We start from the raw sequence: 17,113 nt of genomic DNA, 5'->3' as shown, positions 1-17,113 counted from the left end.
GCAACTCAGAGTCACTCTTAAGAATTTACTTTAATTTCCAAGTTTTCCCTTCATGTTCCTCAGAGAACATGAAGCTCCAGCCACATGTCAATGGTCAATGGACCACACAGATGGTCACGACCTGCATCATAAAACCTTGTGATGTTGGATGAAAGTCACTATTTTCGCTAAAAAGCTCAAAGCAACCTGAAGGCTTTGAAAGTCTGCAGATAGAGTCAACACAAAGATAAGAGGTCCTAGGAGGAACAAAGGTGAGTGTCCATCTTGTGTGATGGGGAAAGTCAGGTTATCACCTTACAAGGAAGAACAAGCCTTGGAAAGAGAGGGCAGTCGCTGAGGTGGACCTGGCATTGGCATGCCATTCGTTTTCTAGGAGCATTTTCCTAACCTCCGAGGCCTTTGTTCATTTCTTTACTGAAGATGAGCCTGTAAGAATTTCATTTTGAAAAGACACAGGTATATACAAATAGGTGTTCAAGTCATCAAAGAAGTGCATCCTTGGAGAGTCCTCAGATAGTTCAGTGTCAGAAAGTCAAAAAGAAAGCACATGCGGTCATTGAGTGAAGAGGAAATCAGTTCACTGAAAGAACAAAACAATTATTATTAAAAAGAACTCAAAGACGGCATTATTTGGGAAAGGAAAAGATATTTTACTTCTGCTACATTTTTGTGGCTAGACGATCCTGATACTTAGTTTCTTGTTTCTCTGGCATAATGGTTTGGAAGATGTTAGATCTTGTTTCCAGAGCTGGAATTTGGAAAATATTGGGCAGAGACCCCACCGGGAGTCCCAGGGGAGTTGGCACCCAGAAATTTTCATCATCAAGGAAGAGAATGAAATTATAGTTGCTGAATATACATGCTAGAAATTACTGACCTACTACACCCTGGTAAAGAACCTGTTGACTTTACTTGGGTTGAGCAAGGGGAATGTCAAAGGCCCAAGCTGCTAAGGCTCAGCTTCCCTCTTGGGGCTCAGGTCCCCTTTTCAGGGGGGGACTCCACAGAAACTCCTGTTGTAGCAGCTCTGGGGACGAGTTAGGTTTTCAGCCTCTTACGAAGCCATCTGTCTTTCTCTCTTTGCATTTTCTTCTCTTGAAATCAGACTTTTATGGTTACCAAGTGAAAGTTCCCTGTACAATCGAGCTTGCCCTTGATCTTGCCTTTCGCAGCTTTCAAGGTCCAGCTCAGCCTCATGACACCTGGCTTGATGCTTCCTTCCTCAGCTCCCTTTCTTCCCTGTTTCTGGGCTTTAGGTCTCCAAGAGAACTGGTCAGATCACCTCTTGTACCATTCTCCAAGCCAGAATTCTGACTCCGGACTGTGTCATTTTTGAATCAGATAGTTATCCCCAACCTGGGGAGACAGGATTGGATGATGAAAACCTGGCTGCACCTTCACTAACTGGATTGAAGGTAGGACCCTAATGGGCTCTGATGGAGGGGTCTGTAGAGAATACTCCCACTTGAGAATAGCAATAGGCAAAATAAATCATGTCCTTGAAAGGAACAGGACTTTTGCTGAAGTTTCCTAGGTAGGCAATCGCCCTAAATCAATGAGCTATATTAGAGTAAAAAAACAAACAAATCCTAGTTCTGCCATTTATTAGCTTTGCAACTTTACACAAATCACTCAAACTGATCAGTTTGCTTTTCCTGTCTAGTGAAAATAATATTTTCCTTCCTAAACTGAGGTGAAAACAACTTACTTGAGATGGGTAACACTCTCAACAGAGGGCCCTACAAATAATATCCATTTCCTCTCCCCCCCAGATGTTTTGAGTTCCCCCTCCACTCCCCACTTTCTCCATTTCTCCAATCCCTCATGTATATTGAAAATTATCCTCATAGTCTGTCCCCCATTAAATGTTTTATTCACATTACAAAGGTGTCAAAGTACCTTCTATAAGTTCATTCATCCAACAACTATATATTGAGCACTTACTAAAATGGGTGTAATTGGGGATAAATCCGTGAATAAAAAAAAGACACGCCCTGACTGTCATAGATCTTATGTGTTAACCAAGTGCAAGGCAATGAGGATGCCCAGTCTATTCCCAGTAGAGCTGTGTCCTTTCCCTATTAATCCTTTCACATTGGCCATTCCAGAAATTAATGGGAAACTAGCTAGCTTTCTGCAGAATGGCCCATCCATCCATCATCCATCCATCCATCCATCCATCCAAACATCCATCATCCATCCATCCATCCATCATCTATCCATCCATCTATCCTTCCATCCATCCATCATCCATCCATCCATCCATCCATCCATCCATCCATCCATCCATCATCCATCCATCCATTCATCCACCCATAATCCATTCTTCCATCCATCCATCCATCCATCCATCCATCCATCCATCCTCCATCCATCCATCCATTCATCCATCCATCCATCCAATCCCAATTAAAATGTACTGAGAAACTCCTAGATATTAGGACCATGACCAGATAGTCTTCCTCTAAAAGATGACCACATTCTATTTTAATAAAACTCCTTTGTCTATCTTTTATCACAATTTGTGTGGAGATCATCATGTGTCTTATTGAATTAAAATGCAAATATCTCTGGTTTTTGTTAATTTGGACCATTTCCTATGTTTTGAATATCAAATATATTTGGAATGGTTCAAGTTGATTTGTATATTCCTTTCAAAACAATAATCTGTTCTATTGATACTTACCTCTAGAATGCAACTGAAAAAGTACTTGAAATGATAGATTTAAGGATAAGAAAAGATCTAGGCACTTAAGGTGATTCTTTTCCTACTTGATTTTGAGGCTGTGTCATGGAATGTTGCTCTACTACTTGCTTAGAAAACTAATCTCCCATAAATAGAGCATTGAGTTGGTTTATCTAGATTTTATCCAGAAATTTAAAAATAGCTGGTAACATTCAATAGTTCCAGTTACCTTTTTTCTACCTGATTCTCATAGGTACACATATTCAGTGAAGCCAGAAGTTTGAAGATGAGACATTTCAATTCTTTGAGCCAAAGAAATCTTTTACCCAAGTATAGAATTCTTTGTGTCAAAACATATTTCTATTTTTATTGAGATTAAATTCACAAAATAACATTCACCAATTTAACTCTTTTAGAGTGTATAATTGAGTGGTTTTTAGTATTCTCATAATGTTGTTCAGCCATCACCGTTATCTAACAGAATATTTCCATCACCCCTAAATGAAACCCACTACCTAGCAATTCTCCTTATCTCCAATCTTGACAATTACTACTTTCTGTCTCTGTGGATTTGCCTATTCTGGACACTTCATGTACATGGATGAAATCATACTGTAGGTGATTTCTTTGACATAGCATAATATTTTCGAGGTTTTTCCACATCAGTACTTCATTACTATTTATGGTGGTAGAGCCCTCTATTGTATGGGGACAGCACATGTGGCTTATCATTCAGTTGGTGAAATTGGTTTATCTCTACTTTTTGACTATTATGAACAATGATGCTATGAATATCCATGTGCAGGTATATGTGTAAACATATTATCAGTTCTCTAGGAATAGAATTGCTGAGAGATGGAAATGCTCTGGTTAACTTTTGGAAGAACTGCCAAAATCAGTTTTCCACAGCAGTTATACTATTTTATACAAAAATATTTATATGCATTTGCTGTATGCACAGAATGTGTATTTCTATCCTAGGGTGTTCCTGCCCTAGTTTCAATGAATAAAGAGTGAATTTCAAACTGGATTTCAAGGGAAATGATTACAAATATAAGAAAATTCCACTTAGTAAAATGAAGCAATGGTTGTTTTTTTCTCTTTTTTCACATAGAAGAACTGGGGTGTAGGCCAGAGTTTTAGCCAAGCATTGCATACGTCTATCTTTCCATTTTTTCAAAATGTATGTATGACATGTAAAGAATTGGGTAATATTTTTATTTCTAAGAATAAAAATTGGTATTTATTCTATTTAGCCTTCACTAAAGAAAGAGTATATGTCAAACAAACAAAACTGAAGTCCCCATCTTGGAAACATTTTCATCCTAACTATGAATAAAGAAAGTAATAATTTTATACATCATAATGCATAGTCTTTTAAGAGATGCATTTCTGTTTAAGCTATACAGACCATAAGACCAGGACATAGAAGCTTCTATAAATGAGACTCTTCTGGAAAAGAAGAGAAAATTGATTGGCTTTTCAGTGCCAAGACTTGCCTTGGAAGTAGCCACACGCATGACCCTAACAAGACTCTGGCTCGTGTGGGCCAGGCCCCCGGCTGTCGCTATCTGGTAAGTCCCTTCGGTGTGATCACCTGCTTTCACTAATACTGCTTCTATAGCCGTAAGTTACCTGAATGCTTCATGTGTCAAAAAGCCAAATTATTCCAGAAATCAGTGCCTGTCATATTATGGCTCATTTTTACTTTTAAATGCAAATCCTCATTAGTATCCTCAAATTACACACATATAATCAACAAATGGAAATTGTACATCTAAAGGCCCCTGCTCCTTGCTGTGTTACTCACTGGTTTCCAATAGTGAAGATCTGGCTCTAGGCCCAGGGCCATAGGTTCCCCAGAGCCAGCATTCAGGAAGGCTCGCTTCATGAGAGCCATGGTAGGACAGTGGCCCCAAGGGCGTGTCCCACCACATCACGCTCCCTGCAGCCTGTGAGTGTGCTCATGACACACAGGGGGGTCGATGCTGCAGATGACAGTTGAAGAGGGTATGCATTTATCTTGTCACTGTGGCAATCAGCTGGTGACAGCAGCCTATTAGAAATGAAATGAACTTTCTAGAATTAATTTCCTTGTTCTTTCTCTTATTAGTTTGCTTTGTATGAAAATGTGCATTTAAATTAACTTGCATTTTTGCTTTTTCATAGGTCATTTATAGTTATTCTCTTCTCTATACAACAAGTATGTGGGGTAAGTGCTTTAATTAGCTCTGATTACATGTTGAAAATTCACTTTATTGAGTGTATTATCTTTATTAGACTTTAAACAACTGACTTTCTGTTGTTAAACTTGGTTTTTCTCATTTGTAAAATGATGGGTTGGATCAGATGAAAATTCTGAAGTTTCTTTTACATTCACCAGTCAAAATTACTTTACAATTGCTTAGGTATATTTATTTATTTTATAACTAACACTTTCATTAAAAATAGCTAGAGGGGTCTGGAGGCAGCTGGGCCATTTCAAGATTAAATTCACAGGTATAAGATTAAATTTGGATATGTTAACTCTGGAGAAAGATAAACCTGGGACATTTCGTAAATGTCTTACTTCTTCTGCTTCCTCACAAAAGATTCTTAGTTTCTAAACCCAGCCTCAGACATTTCTGGGAAATCACACCTGTCAGTCAGGTTGACCTTGAGACAACCGGACAAGGGTAAAAATCCTTCTAGTGAACATGTCTCTATCGATCTTTATCCATCTCTATTTAGTGAACCTGTCGCTTGAGCTTTAATCCACCCAATCTAATCCCTGCAATTCAAGTTATCATAGGTCTTTCCAAAGCAGGTAAAAACAGAAAGTTGCCTTCACTCTCCTTTTTCTCTGTAGGAGTAGAAAGCACAGTAGTCAAGGAATGAAGAGCCCTTGTCTTTGTTTCTGCAAGTGATTCCTCCCTTAACCTACCCAAGACCAAGACTTGGTTTTCTCCCGCCTGAAGTAGGGATGATAAGACTTGCCCAGTTTAGTTCACATGCATTTGACAGCATCACCTGGAAAAATGACTGAAAACACACTGAAATATATACATATATATATATATATATGTATATATTTCTACATTTATTTTTGTATCATATATTTTTTTCTCTTATAAAAGCCTACAGAGTCCTAAGTTTCATTTCTTTGTTGCTTACAAGTGAATATAAGAATGGTACCACATGGCTGAATATAAATCCTGAACCAAGGAATGTTCTCATTGGCTCATGGTAGTGAGAGAGTTTAGCAATTTCATGCAAAGAGTGGCTAGACTTTAGCTGTGTTTTAAAAAGCAGGGATATAAATTGAGGCAAAATCTATGAAAGGCAATTGGCGTTATCCAGTAGGATTTTAAACGCACATACCCATTGATAAGGGAATTTTCCATTTTGGAATTTATCACACCATTTATTCTGACTTATGAGTAAAGACAAATGTATAAGAATATTAGCAATAGTTGCAGGGTAGTATTTAGGTGTATAAAAGGGAGACAGTTAATTGTCCATCCACAAGAATCAATTTAAATAGGTTTTAGTGCTGTGATGGATTATGAAGACATATGAGTAAGTGAAAACAGCCAGGTATGGAGACATATGCCGTTGGGATAAAAAATAAAACAAGGTTCAAATCTCCAAAAGCCTAAGGATGTGTCTTTGTGAGATCTCACCTTAAATACGCTCACATATGCCCAGGCACCTACTTGAGGAGAGTAGTTGTTTCTCTCGGGAAGAAATGTGTATATTCCCATTATTGCACTATTTGGAATTTTTTTATCATGTGTTTATGTGATTTGTTTTTTCAAAGAAGAAAATAGAAGTACAAATGTAGGACAGATTATTTTTTTAAATGGAAATTTGTGATTTTTTTATTTATATATATAAGACCTGGGGTGCAGGCCAGAGGTGCAGGGGGTGAGAAGATTCATCTGAGACAAAGTGGGGAGCAGAACAGGAGGATCTACTGAAATCCACTGCTGAGGGGAGCAGCGGGCAAGACAGGCGAGGTCTGCTGTGCCCTGTGGGTCACCTCCCTGGCCAGGGGTTGAACTCGGGCATGGCAAAATGTAGGACAGATGCTTAATCTGCTAATTAGTATCTTATTATCTTGCACTTTCTACAAACAGGTGTTAAAAAATATCTGAGACAAAAAGTAGGGTCTTTTCCATTTTTCTCTTTGAAAAGCAGCAGTTGTTTATGAGAATGGCCATGTCTTTCCAGTGCATATGGCTTAAAATTTGAATGTTGACTGAGACATTGTCTTTATTTTTTAATGGGTTTCTATGATTTCTATTTGAGGTGTTGTTTCTTCATTTGTAAATATCTTCCCCTCTTATAACGAGATGTAGCTAATGTAGAAGATCTTTGTAAAAACTAAAACCACTTCTTGCTTTTTCTTTTGTACCAGTCAAAGCTTTATATGTGACTATTTTTGTTTCTTTATTAGAATCTGTTAATCTATTTTGAACTAATTCTTCCCTGAAATGTAATTTTGGGAAAATCTCCTGAAACTAATATTCTCAATTGATGCTTGGCACAATTAAAAAAAAAAAAACAACAGTGAAATAACGAACTTCCTTATTATCAAGCCATTTAATCAGCTGATCTCCTATTTTCTTTGGTTGTTTTGATATTTCACTGAACACATAGTAATGAATCCCAACCTTAAATGAACCTAAGTTCAGATTAGTTATTTTAAGTGCTTTCACTCTGTCCGGACCTGGCCCCTGGCTGTTTGGTGCTTTTTTTTTTTTTAACCTTATCAGGGTTATGAACTTAATGTTTTTGCATTCATAAACAAACTCAAAGCTCAACGGGCATATATTTCTGAAATTTCAAATACATTGTTAAACAAATAATCAAATTGCTTGGCTCAAATGCTTACATGCTTTCAGGGCTCCATATGAGTTTCATTTATAAAGACGTTTGTTCATTAATATTTACTTTAATGATTATTTTCTTTTGGATTATGTCTGAGCATATTCCCCCCACCAAAAAAAAAGATGTCTAAACTGTGTGACTGAAAAGAAAAATATACACTGGCTGGACTCCTTTTCCTCCCATCACATGTACATATGAATTACACATGTATGTATATTCATACACATAGTCATGTAGATAGCTACACATGCATGTATATGAATATATGTCTTCCATATAACTATAAATATTGGTTCAACTGTTTTATTTTTCACCATTATACATTGGTCTGAATGTTTCAGGTAAAGCCTTAAGTCAATTTGGAAAGATCTAGAATTACAGAAATGGGCAGTTAATATACAAATGCATCATGAGGGCTGGAGCAGGCAAATCATGAACCACCCCAAGATGACCCCAGAGCTTTCCTTGTATTCTTGTCCAAGCCCTCAGCTCCCAACAACCAAGATGACTTTTGCCCCCTCCTTCCCTTCTCTTCCTCCTATTCTCCCTGCTCCTCTCTCTTATTCCCCCCTCCCTCATCACGATGCCACTTTGTCATTGACATGGAAACACCTGCTCTGTGACTATACCTTTGTATGGAAGTAAATGGTCGCTCTGGGTGTAGAGAATAAGGATCTGTGAGAACCAGGGCTGAGTCCTCCCAGAGGGTATGCACATACTGTGTCTGTAGAAAGCATTACAGTGAGGAAAATACCTGATGTTGGAGTAGCTCTAAAGAGAAGGGCCTCCCTTGTGGCCTAGGGATCTCAGCGCTATCACTACTGTGACCTGAGTTCAGTCAGGGCCAGGGACCTACCCACATGGCGCAGCTGACCACTCCTATCTCGCCCACTGCTCCCCTCAGCGGTGTATTTCAGTGGATCTGTCTGTTCTGCACCCCACTCTGTCTCTGGTGAATCCTCTCACCTCCACACCTCTGGCCTATACCCCATTTTTTCTATGCATAAATAAATCTTAAAGAAAAGTTGCTAAAAATGGGAAAAGGGCTCAAATAATTTAAATTCAGAGGTTCTCTAAGAGACACATTAGCAACACCATCTAGAAAGAACACTTTTAACTGAAAGTCCAATGCTGTGTGCTGAGCACTGACCCAGCAGGGGCTCAGGGAGGGAGACACGCCCCCCCCCCACCTTGGCGGAAAAGCAAGAAGGTCCTAAAGCCAAACTTATAATTTAAATTAGACTTCATTATGTGCTTAGAGCTTTCGTGACTACAGTAAGTTGTTCACAACTTAATAACTAATTCTTATCAAGACTGAAAAGTTGCAGATGATTCTGATTCAAGCAAAGTGGCTTACAAGGAAACTTTTTAAAATCCAAGCTCAGTTAAGATGATTCTGTTCACAGGATCATCAATCCTTTTACTATCAAGCCTCGGTGGAAGTTGTTTGCCTTTTAAATGTATCAGGAAGAGTCTTTTCCTTTCACAGATTCAATGTAAAGGTGTAAAACGGAATTCTCTTGAGTTAGAGCAACCAAGAGCACTTGTTTCGCGGTGCATGTCATGCAGCTCGCGAAGAGATGAATTCCAAAACACTCAATCAGATGTTTTACTTTCTAGAGTGGAAAGAAGTTCATTGGCCCTTGTGGAGGAAGAGATTGCTCCATTTGCCACTGCTTTCCTGAAAAAGGGTCTTGGGTAAGTGATGGAAAATCAACATGAAGACTGAGCAGGGGAGGGAAAATATAAAATGTCATTTAAGCAAGATGAATAAGCCGGAGAGCCTCTGGGCAACACTGGCTGTAGTCAGCGATGTGAATCGATCACTTGAAATTGTTAGATGGTCTTACAACAATAAATTTTTAAAAATCACTATGGAGGACATATTGAATTTTGAGCCATTATGAATACTCACCATTAAGTGGTCCCAGATTCTTAACATGTTTTGTTGTCATTGTTACAGGCAACCCCAGTGTGAAATGGGTTGGCCTGAGTGCGGGGCCTCACTCACGAGCTTAAAAAAAAAAAAGTAGGAGATGCAACTGCAGGCACACAAAAAGGTTAATAAAGGGTTTATTTACAAAAAGGGAAAAATGAATATAGGATTAACTCAGGGAGAAATAGAAAGAAATTGGTGAATGCGTCCTACCAGTTCTGCCGAGCTGGGACCCCAACAGCACACTGAAAGCCGGAGAGAAACCAGGAGACCCCCCAGGCCCACCTGTCTGGTTATACAGAAAAGCTGGCTGCTTGATCCCACCCTCAGCTCCTAGCATCCTCCCTCCGGTGGTGATGGCATCATGGGATTTGTAGTCCTTGGCGTCTTGGCTCTGTTTGGCCTGGGGTGGTGGTGGGGTCCATAAAACCTGAGTTTGTGGAGTCTGTTCAGGACATCCTCTCCCCAACCACATCATCAATGTTTACACCTTTGACAACGTTTTTTGCATCCTGATAAGCAATCCCAAGTGTCAGACTGCTGGGTAGTCTCAGAGACAGTCTGGGAATCAGCAAATCACCCAATGTCTTTTAGGACATTAGTCTTGTGACTTGCCTGCTGCAGAAAGGTCTCTGATGTGCCCGATCCCAAAGGGCTCTGATGTGCCCCAATCTGTAAGAGTCCACAGCGACATGAAGTGCCACCTCTCCACAAGCAGGGGCCACCTATTCCCCTGCACATCTCTTCCCTATTCCTTGCACATAGTAGGTGTGCGAGCTGTGTGGTCTCCGTTGCCAGCTGCACCTGAGAAGCAGCCACCGGCCCAAGCATACTTTAGACAAGTCCCCTCTGCCTCACTTTGTTTCTTCCTCACGCCATTACAAGTTGGTGACCAGAGTTTACCTTCAACTTTTTCCAGCCACTTTTGTGATATAATTTCACAACAATGTTGCAAGGAGACTAAGTTGGGGCACTAAAAACTAGCATTTTAAGAAGCACTTCAGCCTTTCCCATGTGATGGACAGGTTACATGTGATGGGGGGAGGCGAGAGGACAGGCCGGCTGCGGGGTGAGGTGGTTAATATAAACACACCAAGAGTGTACAGATGAAAGAGAAAACAAATCAGTGAATCTAAATTTTACAGTCTTTTGAGCTTAAGACAGAAGTCGTTGGCTCAATTCAAAAATCAGTCTAACAGAGTGGCAGGAAGGGCTCGAACCCACTAAAGGACGGGGGGGTGGTTGCTTTGATGAAACCCCTGGGTGTGGGCTCTGGTTTAAATGAGAATAAAGTACATGATAGGAATATCAAATACCATCCAGGGAAACTAGCCGCATGTGAGCCCGCAGAGCTTTAGTTTTGTGACTTTTATAAACACAAAGAGGTCAAAGGACTTAAAGCTCAAACACTGCCTGTTATGTGGTTTGAGAGCGGATACTCACACATCAGCAAATCAGTTTCCCTCTGGGATTTTCAAATCACTAAAAAAATGTGCAAGCATTTCCTGCAGTCTCGTTCACGGACCCGCCTTGCTCCCAGGAGCCCGCCTTCCATGATAAAACTGGAATTTACTTGGGAAGTTCCCATCTTTGTTAACATTTCTCATATGGTCATATTTGCCCACACCGTTCTAGAACTCTGTCCTTATCTCTCCCTGCTGTCTTCTCATCCACCGTCTCTGGCTCAGGGCCATCTTTTCACACCCCAAAGTTCACATAAATCAACGAGGTCATATCTTGACATAAGTAAGTTCCAAGGACAACTGAGATTTTTGGGGTCACCTTTCTCCCCTGAGAACTGACCCCCTCACTCATTTTTGTCCTCATTGGAAAACTCCTCCACGAGTGCAGCCACCTGGGGTGATACACTCAGGGGACAGCAGGTGACCTGGGGGCTGGTGGAACCCTTGGCCTTGGGATTGTGGGAGCCCGACCACTCACTGGTTGAGTAAACGCCTCAGAATTTGGAATTAAAAAACAAAACATAGTGCCTGAGAGTTGAGCAAATTTCCCTAAGAACGCACCTTGTCTGCTGCTAGTTTGCAGCGCTGGCTTGGTTGGTCACGGGTTCCCTGTCAGGAATATCAGCCTTGTTTTGTTTTATTTTATTTTATTTTATATATTTTTACATCATTTTTCATTTTTGCACAATGTATGCATTTTCATCTTGGTTATATTCCCCATACAATTTCCCACCCCCCTCATTTTGACCCTAATCACTTCTCCCCACCACCCCCAGTGTGTCTCTGATTGATAGTTGCTTGTTCATTGAAATATTACTCAGCCATCAAAAAAGATAAACTCATGCAATTTGCAGCAACATGGATGGAGCTGGAAGGGATCATGCTCAGCGAAATAAGCCAGAAAGAAAAAGAAAAATACCAGATGGTCTCACTCATAGCAGGAATTCAGAAAACCTAAATAAGGGACCAGGAACAAGACTAATTATAATAAAGTAAAAATCAGCCTTGATTTTAAATGATAAGTGGGAAAACCTACAAGAGTGAATTTTCAGATGTGGAGTTTCTTCGACAGGCGCTGGTGGAAGGATGTCTCAGCAGGCGTTGGGGGGCTGGGAGGGTTCACGCCTGTGATTTAGGCCCCGAAGCCAATTAATAATCCCAGCGGCGGGGCGGCAATATCCGCGCATTTGTGACCAATGGGCCCCGCTGCCCACCTGCCCCTCGCTGCCCAGCATCTCCTCCAGGCCAGCAAGCTGGGTGCACGGGTTAAGTGATGCTGCAGTGCCACCTGGTGGCATCGCTGTAGAATTACATGCCAGTGTTAGAAAGGCGCGAGAGGTGTGTTGAGTAATTTCAACTACAGAAGTCTCAGTGACCAGGGCATCCCAGGAGTGTATGTTTAGAATATATACTGTGCAAGGTGTGGCCCAGGGGCTGGGGTGGCAATTAAGATGTCCCTGACCTCAAAAAGCTTCCTAGAAGACATCACCCCAAGCAGATGTTAAAGCAGCAGGCACGAGACAATAATGAAAAGCAGGTGTGGGTGACTTAGGTGTTCATGATAGGTGGGCATGAGAGTTTGCAGGTGAGTCAGTTACTAAGGATGGGGGTTAAAGGGATGCAGCAACCTCGCGGTCGGATGAACCGGGTTCGAATCGCCACTCCCCAAGCTGAATGGCCTTGAGGCAACTGTTTCATGTCTCTAAGCCTTGGTTTCCCCATCTGGAGACAAAGAAGCAGTTATGGGGTGACTTTCTGCTTTATGGGTGTAGGATTCCATGAGAAGTTTGTGTAGTACCATGTCATGCCTGGAACAGAGTAAATGCTCAGGGAATGGTCTAGACCATCACCATCATCACTACCATTATTCTTTTTCGTTGGAGGAAGGGAGAATCTGAGCTCCAGATGAAAAAAGATGCCATCACCTTGGGCAAACCCCAGGCACAGCGAGCAGAGAGGAGGGTGTGGTGTGGGCGCCACAGCACTGGGGTCGGCTGGGATCCCTGTGGTAGATGTTGAAGTAATGACACGGTAGGTTAGCTGACAGCTGTGTGTGGGAACGGGACACGACTGGAGGTAACCCCGGTGAGAGGCTATGTCCCCACATGAGATTTCATTCAATGAAAGATGGGGTGCATTTGACCAGATGATGGACCTGGAGAATGAGGGAAAGCAGGAGAGTCAGATGCAGGAACAGTGATGCCACCTGCCCAGGGAGGGGTGAAGAGGAGGGAAACCAGAGGTGAGTGCTGAGCTCACCTCTGACATCATGAGCGTGAATACAGGGAAGAAAATCCAAGGAAGCTTCTAGAAAGCCAATAGAGAGATAGGACGGGGCTAGAAAATTGGATTTGAATGCCACAAAATAGAGGTCTTGAATTAATTTAACCACTGTTTCCTAAGGAAAGTTTGTAAATGAATATAGAGCATATCAAGGTGAGTTTTTAAAAGTTTAAAAGTAAGAGGAGGCTGGAGGGATTGAGACTTCGAAGCAGGTGTGGGTGAGTGCGGCTGGGTGCAGGGACTCCGCTGTGCCTGGCTGAGGTCGCGGGACAGAGTCACGTTCCCGTGGTGTGTGCAGTTGAGGAATTATGCCAAGCAGACTTCCTTCCTTATCTGCCTGGGGTCCACCTTTCTCAGTGCTCCTGGGAGGATGAGAGAGGTGAGGTCTGGAGGATGATGGACACATCACCCAGCTTAATAAATAACTTCCTTCCTCTTCCCATAATACCTTTGATATTAAGGGTGATCTGGAAATTTCTGTGTAATCAATATAATAAAAGCAGCTTTTATTCACTTGTCCATTCATTCATTAATAAACGAGTTAATGAATGAGCACTTATTTATACTTCTTGGTATATGGATTCAGCTTGCGGTTGGGAAAGTGTGGGAAGTAATTGCAGAAAAACTGTGATTGCACCTGCCATTGTGGTTGTCTGTCTAGTAGTTTCTCCCAATCCTCATGGCACTAAAATGACAGTTTCTTAGATTGTTGTTTCTTAGATTATTTGCTTCTGGGTCAGAGAGGTCAGTGACAGTCCAAAGAACTGATTTGAAGACCTAGGTCTTTAAAATGCACATGCCCTCTTCTCTGTATGTTCCTTTTTTTTTTTAAAAAAAAGAGTTATTTTATTTATTTATGCATACAAGAACTGGGGTGCAGGCCAGAGGTGCAGGGGGTGGGGTGATAGGATTCACTAGAGACAGAGTGGGGAGCAGAACAGGCGGATCTACTGAAATACGCTGCTGAGGGGAGACAGGAGAGGTCTGCTGTGCCATGTGGGTAGCTTCCTGGCCAGGGATCGAACTCGTGCTGCAGTGGCTGCCAATACCTTGGTAGTGCTGAGACCTAACCCCTTGCACCACCAGGGAGGCCCTGTAATTTCCTTCTACCAAGTTCTTATGCAGTAAAAATAATTTGATTTGAGCGCCCTCAAGAGGCCTACCCACCACACATGATTCACAAGGCACAAAAGCTGAAGGAATGTTCTGGGCTCAGAAGATCAGGCAGGGCTGAGCCTGAGTTCATCAGGGCCATTGTCTTTATTTGCACAGCTGCCCCACCCCCACCCCAGCAGTGGGAGGGAGCATGTAGTAGACTGTCAGAGGGCCTGGTCTCAGCCTGGCCTGGTGGCTTCCCTGGCCTAGGTCTTCTCAACTGTCCAGCCCATCAGCATTTCAGGATTCAGTGAATCTCTTTCCTGGCTCACAATCTCACCCTGAAAGTTGGCATCCCTGCAGGTGTCCCCAGGCACCCAGGAGCAAAAGAGAAAAAAACAGACACTAAACCTGAAGGTCATTTTTCCTTTTTGTTCAAATCCTGGGCTCAGCCACTGGGTATCCTGTCATTACTGCCGGGGGAGGGTGCGTGGTTGGGATGCAATATTTCTTTAAAAAAAGGTTTTTTAAAAAGATACAAAATCCTTGTGATTATTTAATTATTTAATGATTCTCTAAGTTGTAGAAGTATCTTTTATGGACTTATTATTTATGCCTGTTCATCCTGTTAATTCCGTTCTAGTTCCATCAATCAGCAAGCTCACATATTTACACGTACATGTAGTTTTTTTAATGGCTCCCTCCTTGTATGTGAAATAATTTCACAAAAATGGAATTATCCTCCCGATGGCTGTGGATAAATTATTTACTCCAATTGGATGAACGAGTGAGTATTTCAGAGATCGGTGTTTGGGAAATTTTTGTGAGCAGTTTTCTGACAGATTAAGTAGTTTTATGCAAGGTTGAGTGTATTTCTTTTAAAAAATTATCCCATAATAAAACACTTATTAATGGGCCTAATGGCACTAAATGTAAAACAAGCCAAATCTTGCAGTGACTGTAAAAAAGGAGCATTTAGTGGTGCTGGTTTCTCCATCTGCAAAGTAGGGGAGTATTTGCCATTCACATGGCGGGCATGAGGGCGGCAATGCTGTGTCTCAACTCAGCTACAAAGACCCTGAGGTGGCTGCCGGGGTCACGGCCTGGGGGGCCTCTGCTCCTGGTGGGGACCTCACGTAGCTGCTGACGTGTTCCTTCTGCCAGTTCAGGGCTTGAGAAGGCGCTGTCCTCAGGCTGGCGTCTCCTGGGTGGGGGGGTATAGGGGTCCACCTTTCTTGTCACCATGGCCTTGGGCTTCTAGAGTCTGTCCCCCAGGTCCAGAGGGTGTGGGGTTGGGAACACATAGATGGTAAGACATCTTGGTATTTCCGGGTTTCGGGGCTCCTAGATGTTCCTAGGTTTGGGGGCTCCTCAGTCCTCTAGTGATGGCCATGAAAGATTCCAAAGCCAGGTCTTTAGCAGGAACAAGAGCAAAGTCCATTTGGAGACAGATTGAAAGGAGACCTGGGGAGAGTCCTGGCGGGCAGAGTTTAGGGAAGAACAACTCCAAGGCAAGGTAGGGGGCTTCTGGCTTAAATGGTGCACAACGAGCTGCTCACCCCACCCCTTCTTGGGTGCACTGTCCGGGCACTCCAGGGGTGTTGATTTATCAGTTCAGGCAGCAGTTTCTGAGTTGCTCCCCTTCTTCTGTGCTCCTGGGGTGTGGCCAGCCAGCAGCAGGTTGGGGCAGGCGTCTGCCATCCCCCCTCTGCTGGTTCTTGCTTTCCTGAGGTTTATCAGCCTGCCTCTAGGTTAGGGTAGGGGGCTGCCCTCTCCCCTCTGGGCGTTTCTAGGCTCTCCTCTGGAAAGCGTTTCCCTGGGGTCCCGTAGGCACTGCCCTCCCTGCCCTGAGTGCCCACCCCTGCAAGGGGAGAGAAGAGGGAATACGGAGGTGTCTTGGGGAAGCATCTGAATCTGAAGGGTGTGTGGGGGTGCAGAGACGGGAGTCATTCCACATGGGTATGGAGAGGTGACAGGAGGGACACCCCTGGCTCAGGACGACACAGTCTGTGAAGGGCAGAGCTTGTCCCCAAGTGACAAGGACATGCGTGCGCAGAGCAGGGCCAGGGAGGCCTGGGGTCAGGAAGCGCGTCAGTGTCACTTCCTAATGCAAATAAGCGCTCCTTGCTTGCTTGCTTTCTAGAAGCATTTCAGGCGCCCCTTTCTCAAGCCAGGATACGTTCCTGTACAGATGGAGTTTTATCATCCTTGCACTGTGCTAACTATTTCCACTTCCCCACACTTCCATTAGCCTCGGGATTCGGCCTCGCGTGTCTAGAATGAAAAGCATTAAGGAAATGTGTAGCCAGTTAATTGGCTGCCTCCCTTACCCTTTATGTCCAGATGTGCATCTTAGGATGTTTCTAAATAACACACGATGATAAGCTACAGCATTCGCACAGACAATTTGAAGAGTTTTCTTATAAATTACGTGGAAGACGAGAAGATAATTCCTAAACTTAATGAGAATGCTTGGTTCCCGGACCTTACTCTTAGGGAAAAAAAAAGGGAGCTTTTAACTTATGTTAATGAATCTCGCCAAGTAAGATTAATTTGCATAGGTAAGAAAGGTCAGCTGGAATCATTTATTCTCACGTGTAGATTGTAGTTTAGACTTGGGCAACGTCCTCAAAATGCCCCCAAGTGGCTCGTGCCTCCATCATTATCTTCTATATTTTATTGCTGTCTTTTGTGTAGCACATATTTATACGTTTAAGCTCCCTTGAAAATGGTGAGCTCTGTGGCTTGTATGGGTATTCGCTAGATCGCCGCTATTAT

At 42.5% G+C, this 17,113-nt stretch overlaps 1 protein-coding gene across 1 annotated transcript in view; it reads left to right on the top strand.

Moving 5' to 3' along the window:
* COL4A4 (collagen type IV alpha 4 chain) overlaps positions 1–17,113 on the top strand; it is a 108,146-nt gene that overhangs the window by 8,006 nt on the left and 83,027 nt on the right. Inside the window, exons 2-5 of the mRNA XM_054700121.1 lie at positions 1,257–1,415; positions 4,088–4,260; positions 4,856–4,898; positions 9,179–9,256. Coding sequence (XP_054556096.1) covers positions 4,205–4,260; positions 4,856–4,898; positions 9,179–9,256 — 177 coding nt within the window. The 5' untranslated portion in view covers positions 1,257–1,415; positions 4,088–4,204. The remainder of the gene's footprint in view (positions 1–1,256; positions 1,416–4,087; positions 4,261–4,855; positions 4,899–9,178; positions 9,257–17,113) is intronic.

The sequence above is a fragment of the Talpa occidentalis genome, unplaced genomic scaffold, assembly GCF_014898055.3.
Source record: "Talpa occidentalis isolate TD23 unplaced genomic scaffold, MPIMG_talOcc4v2.1 talOcc4.3, whole genome shotgun sequence".
NCBI lineage: Eukaryota > Metazoa > Chordata > Mammalia > Eulipotyphla > Talpidae > Talpa > Talpa occidentalis.
This window is presented reverse-complemented; position numbering and strand designations above follow the sequence as displayed.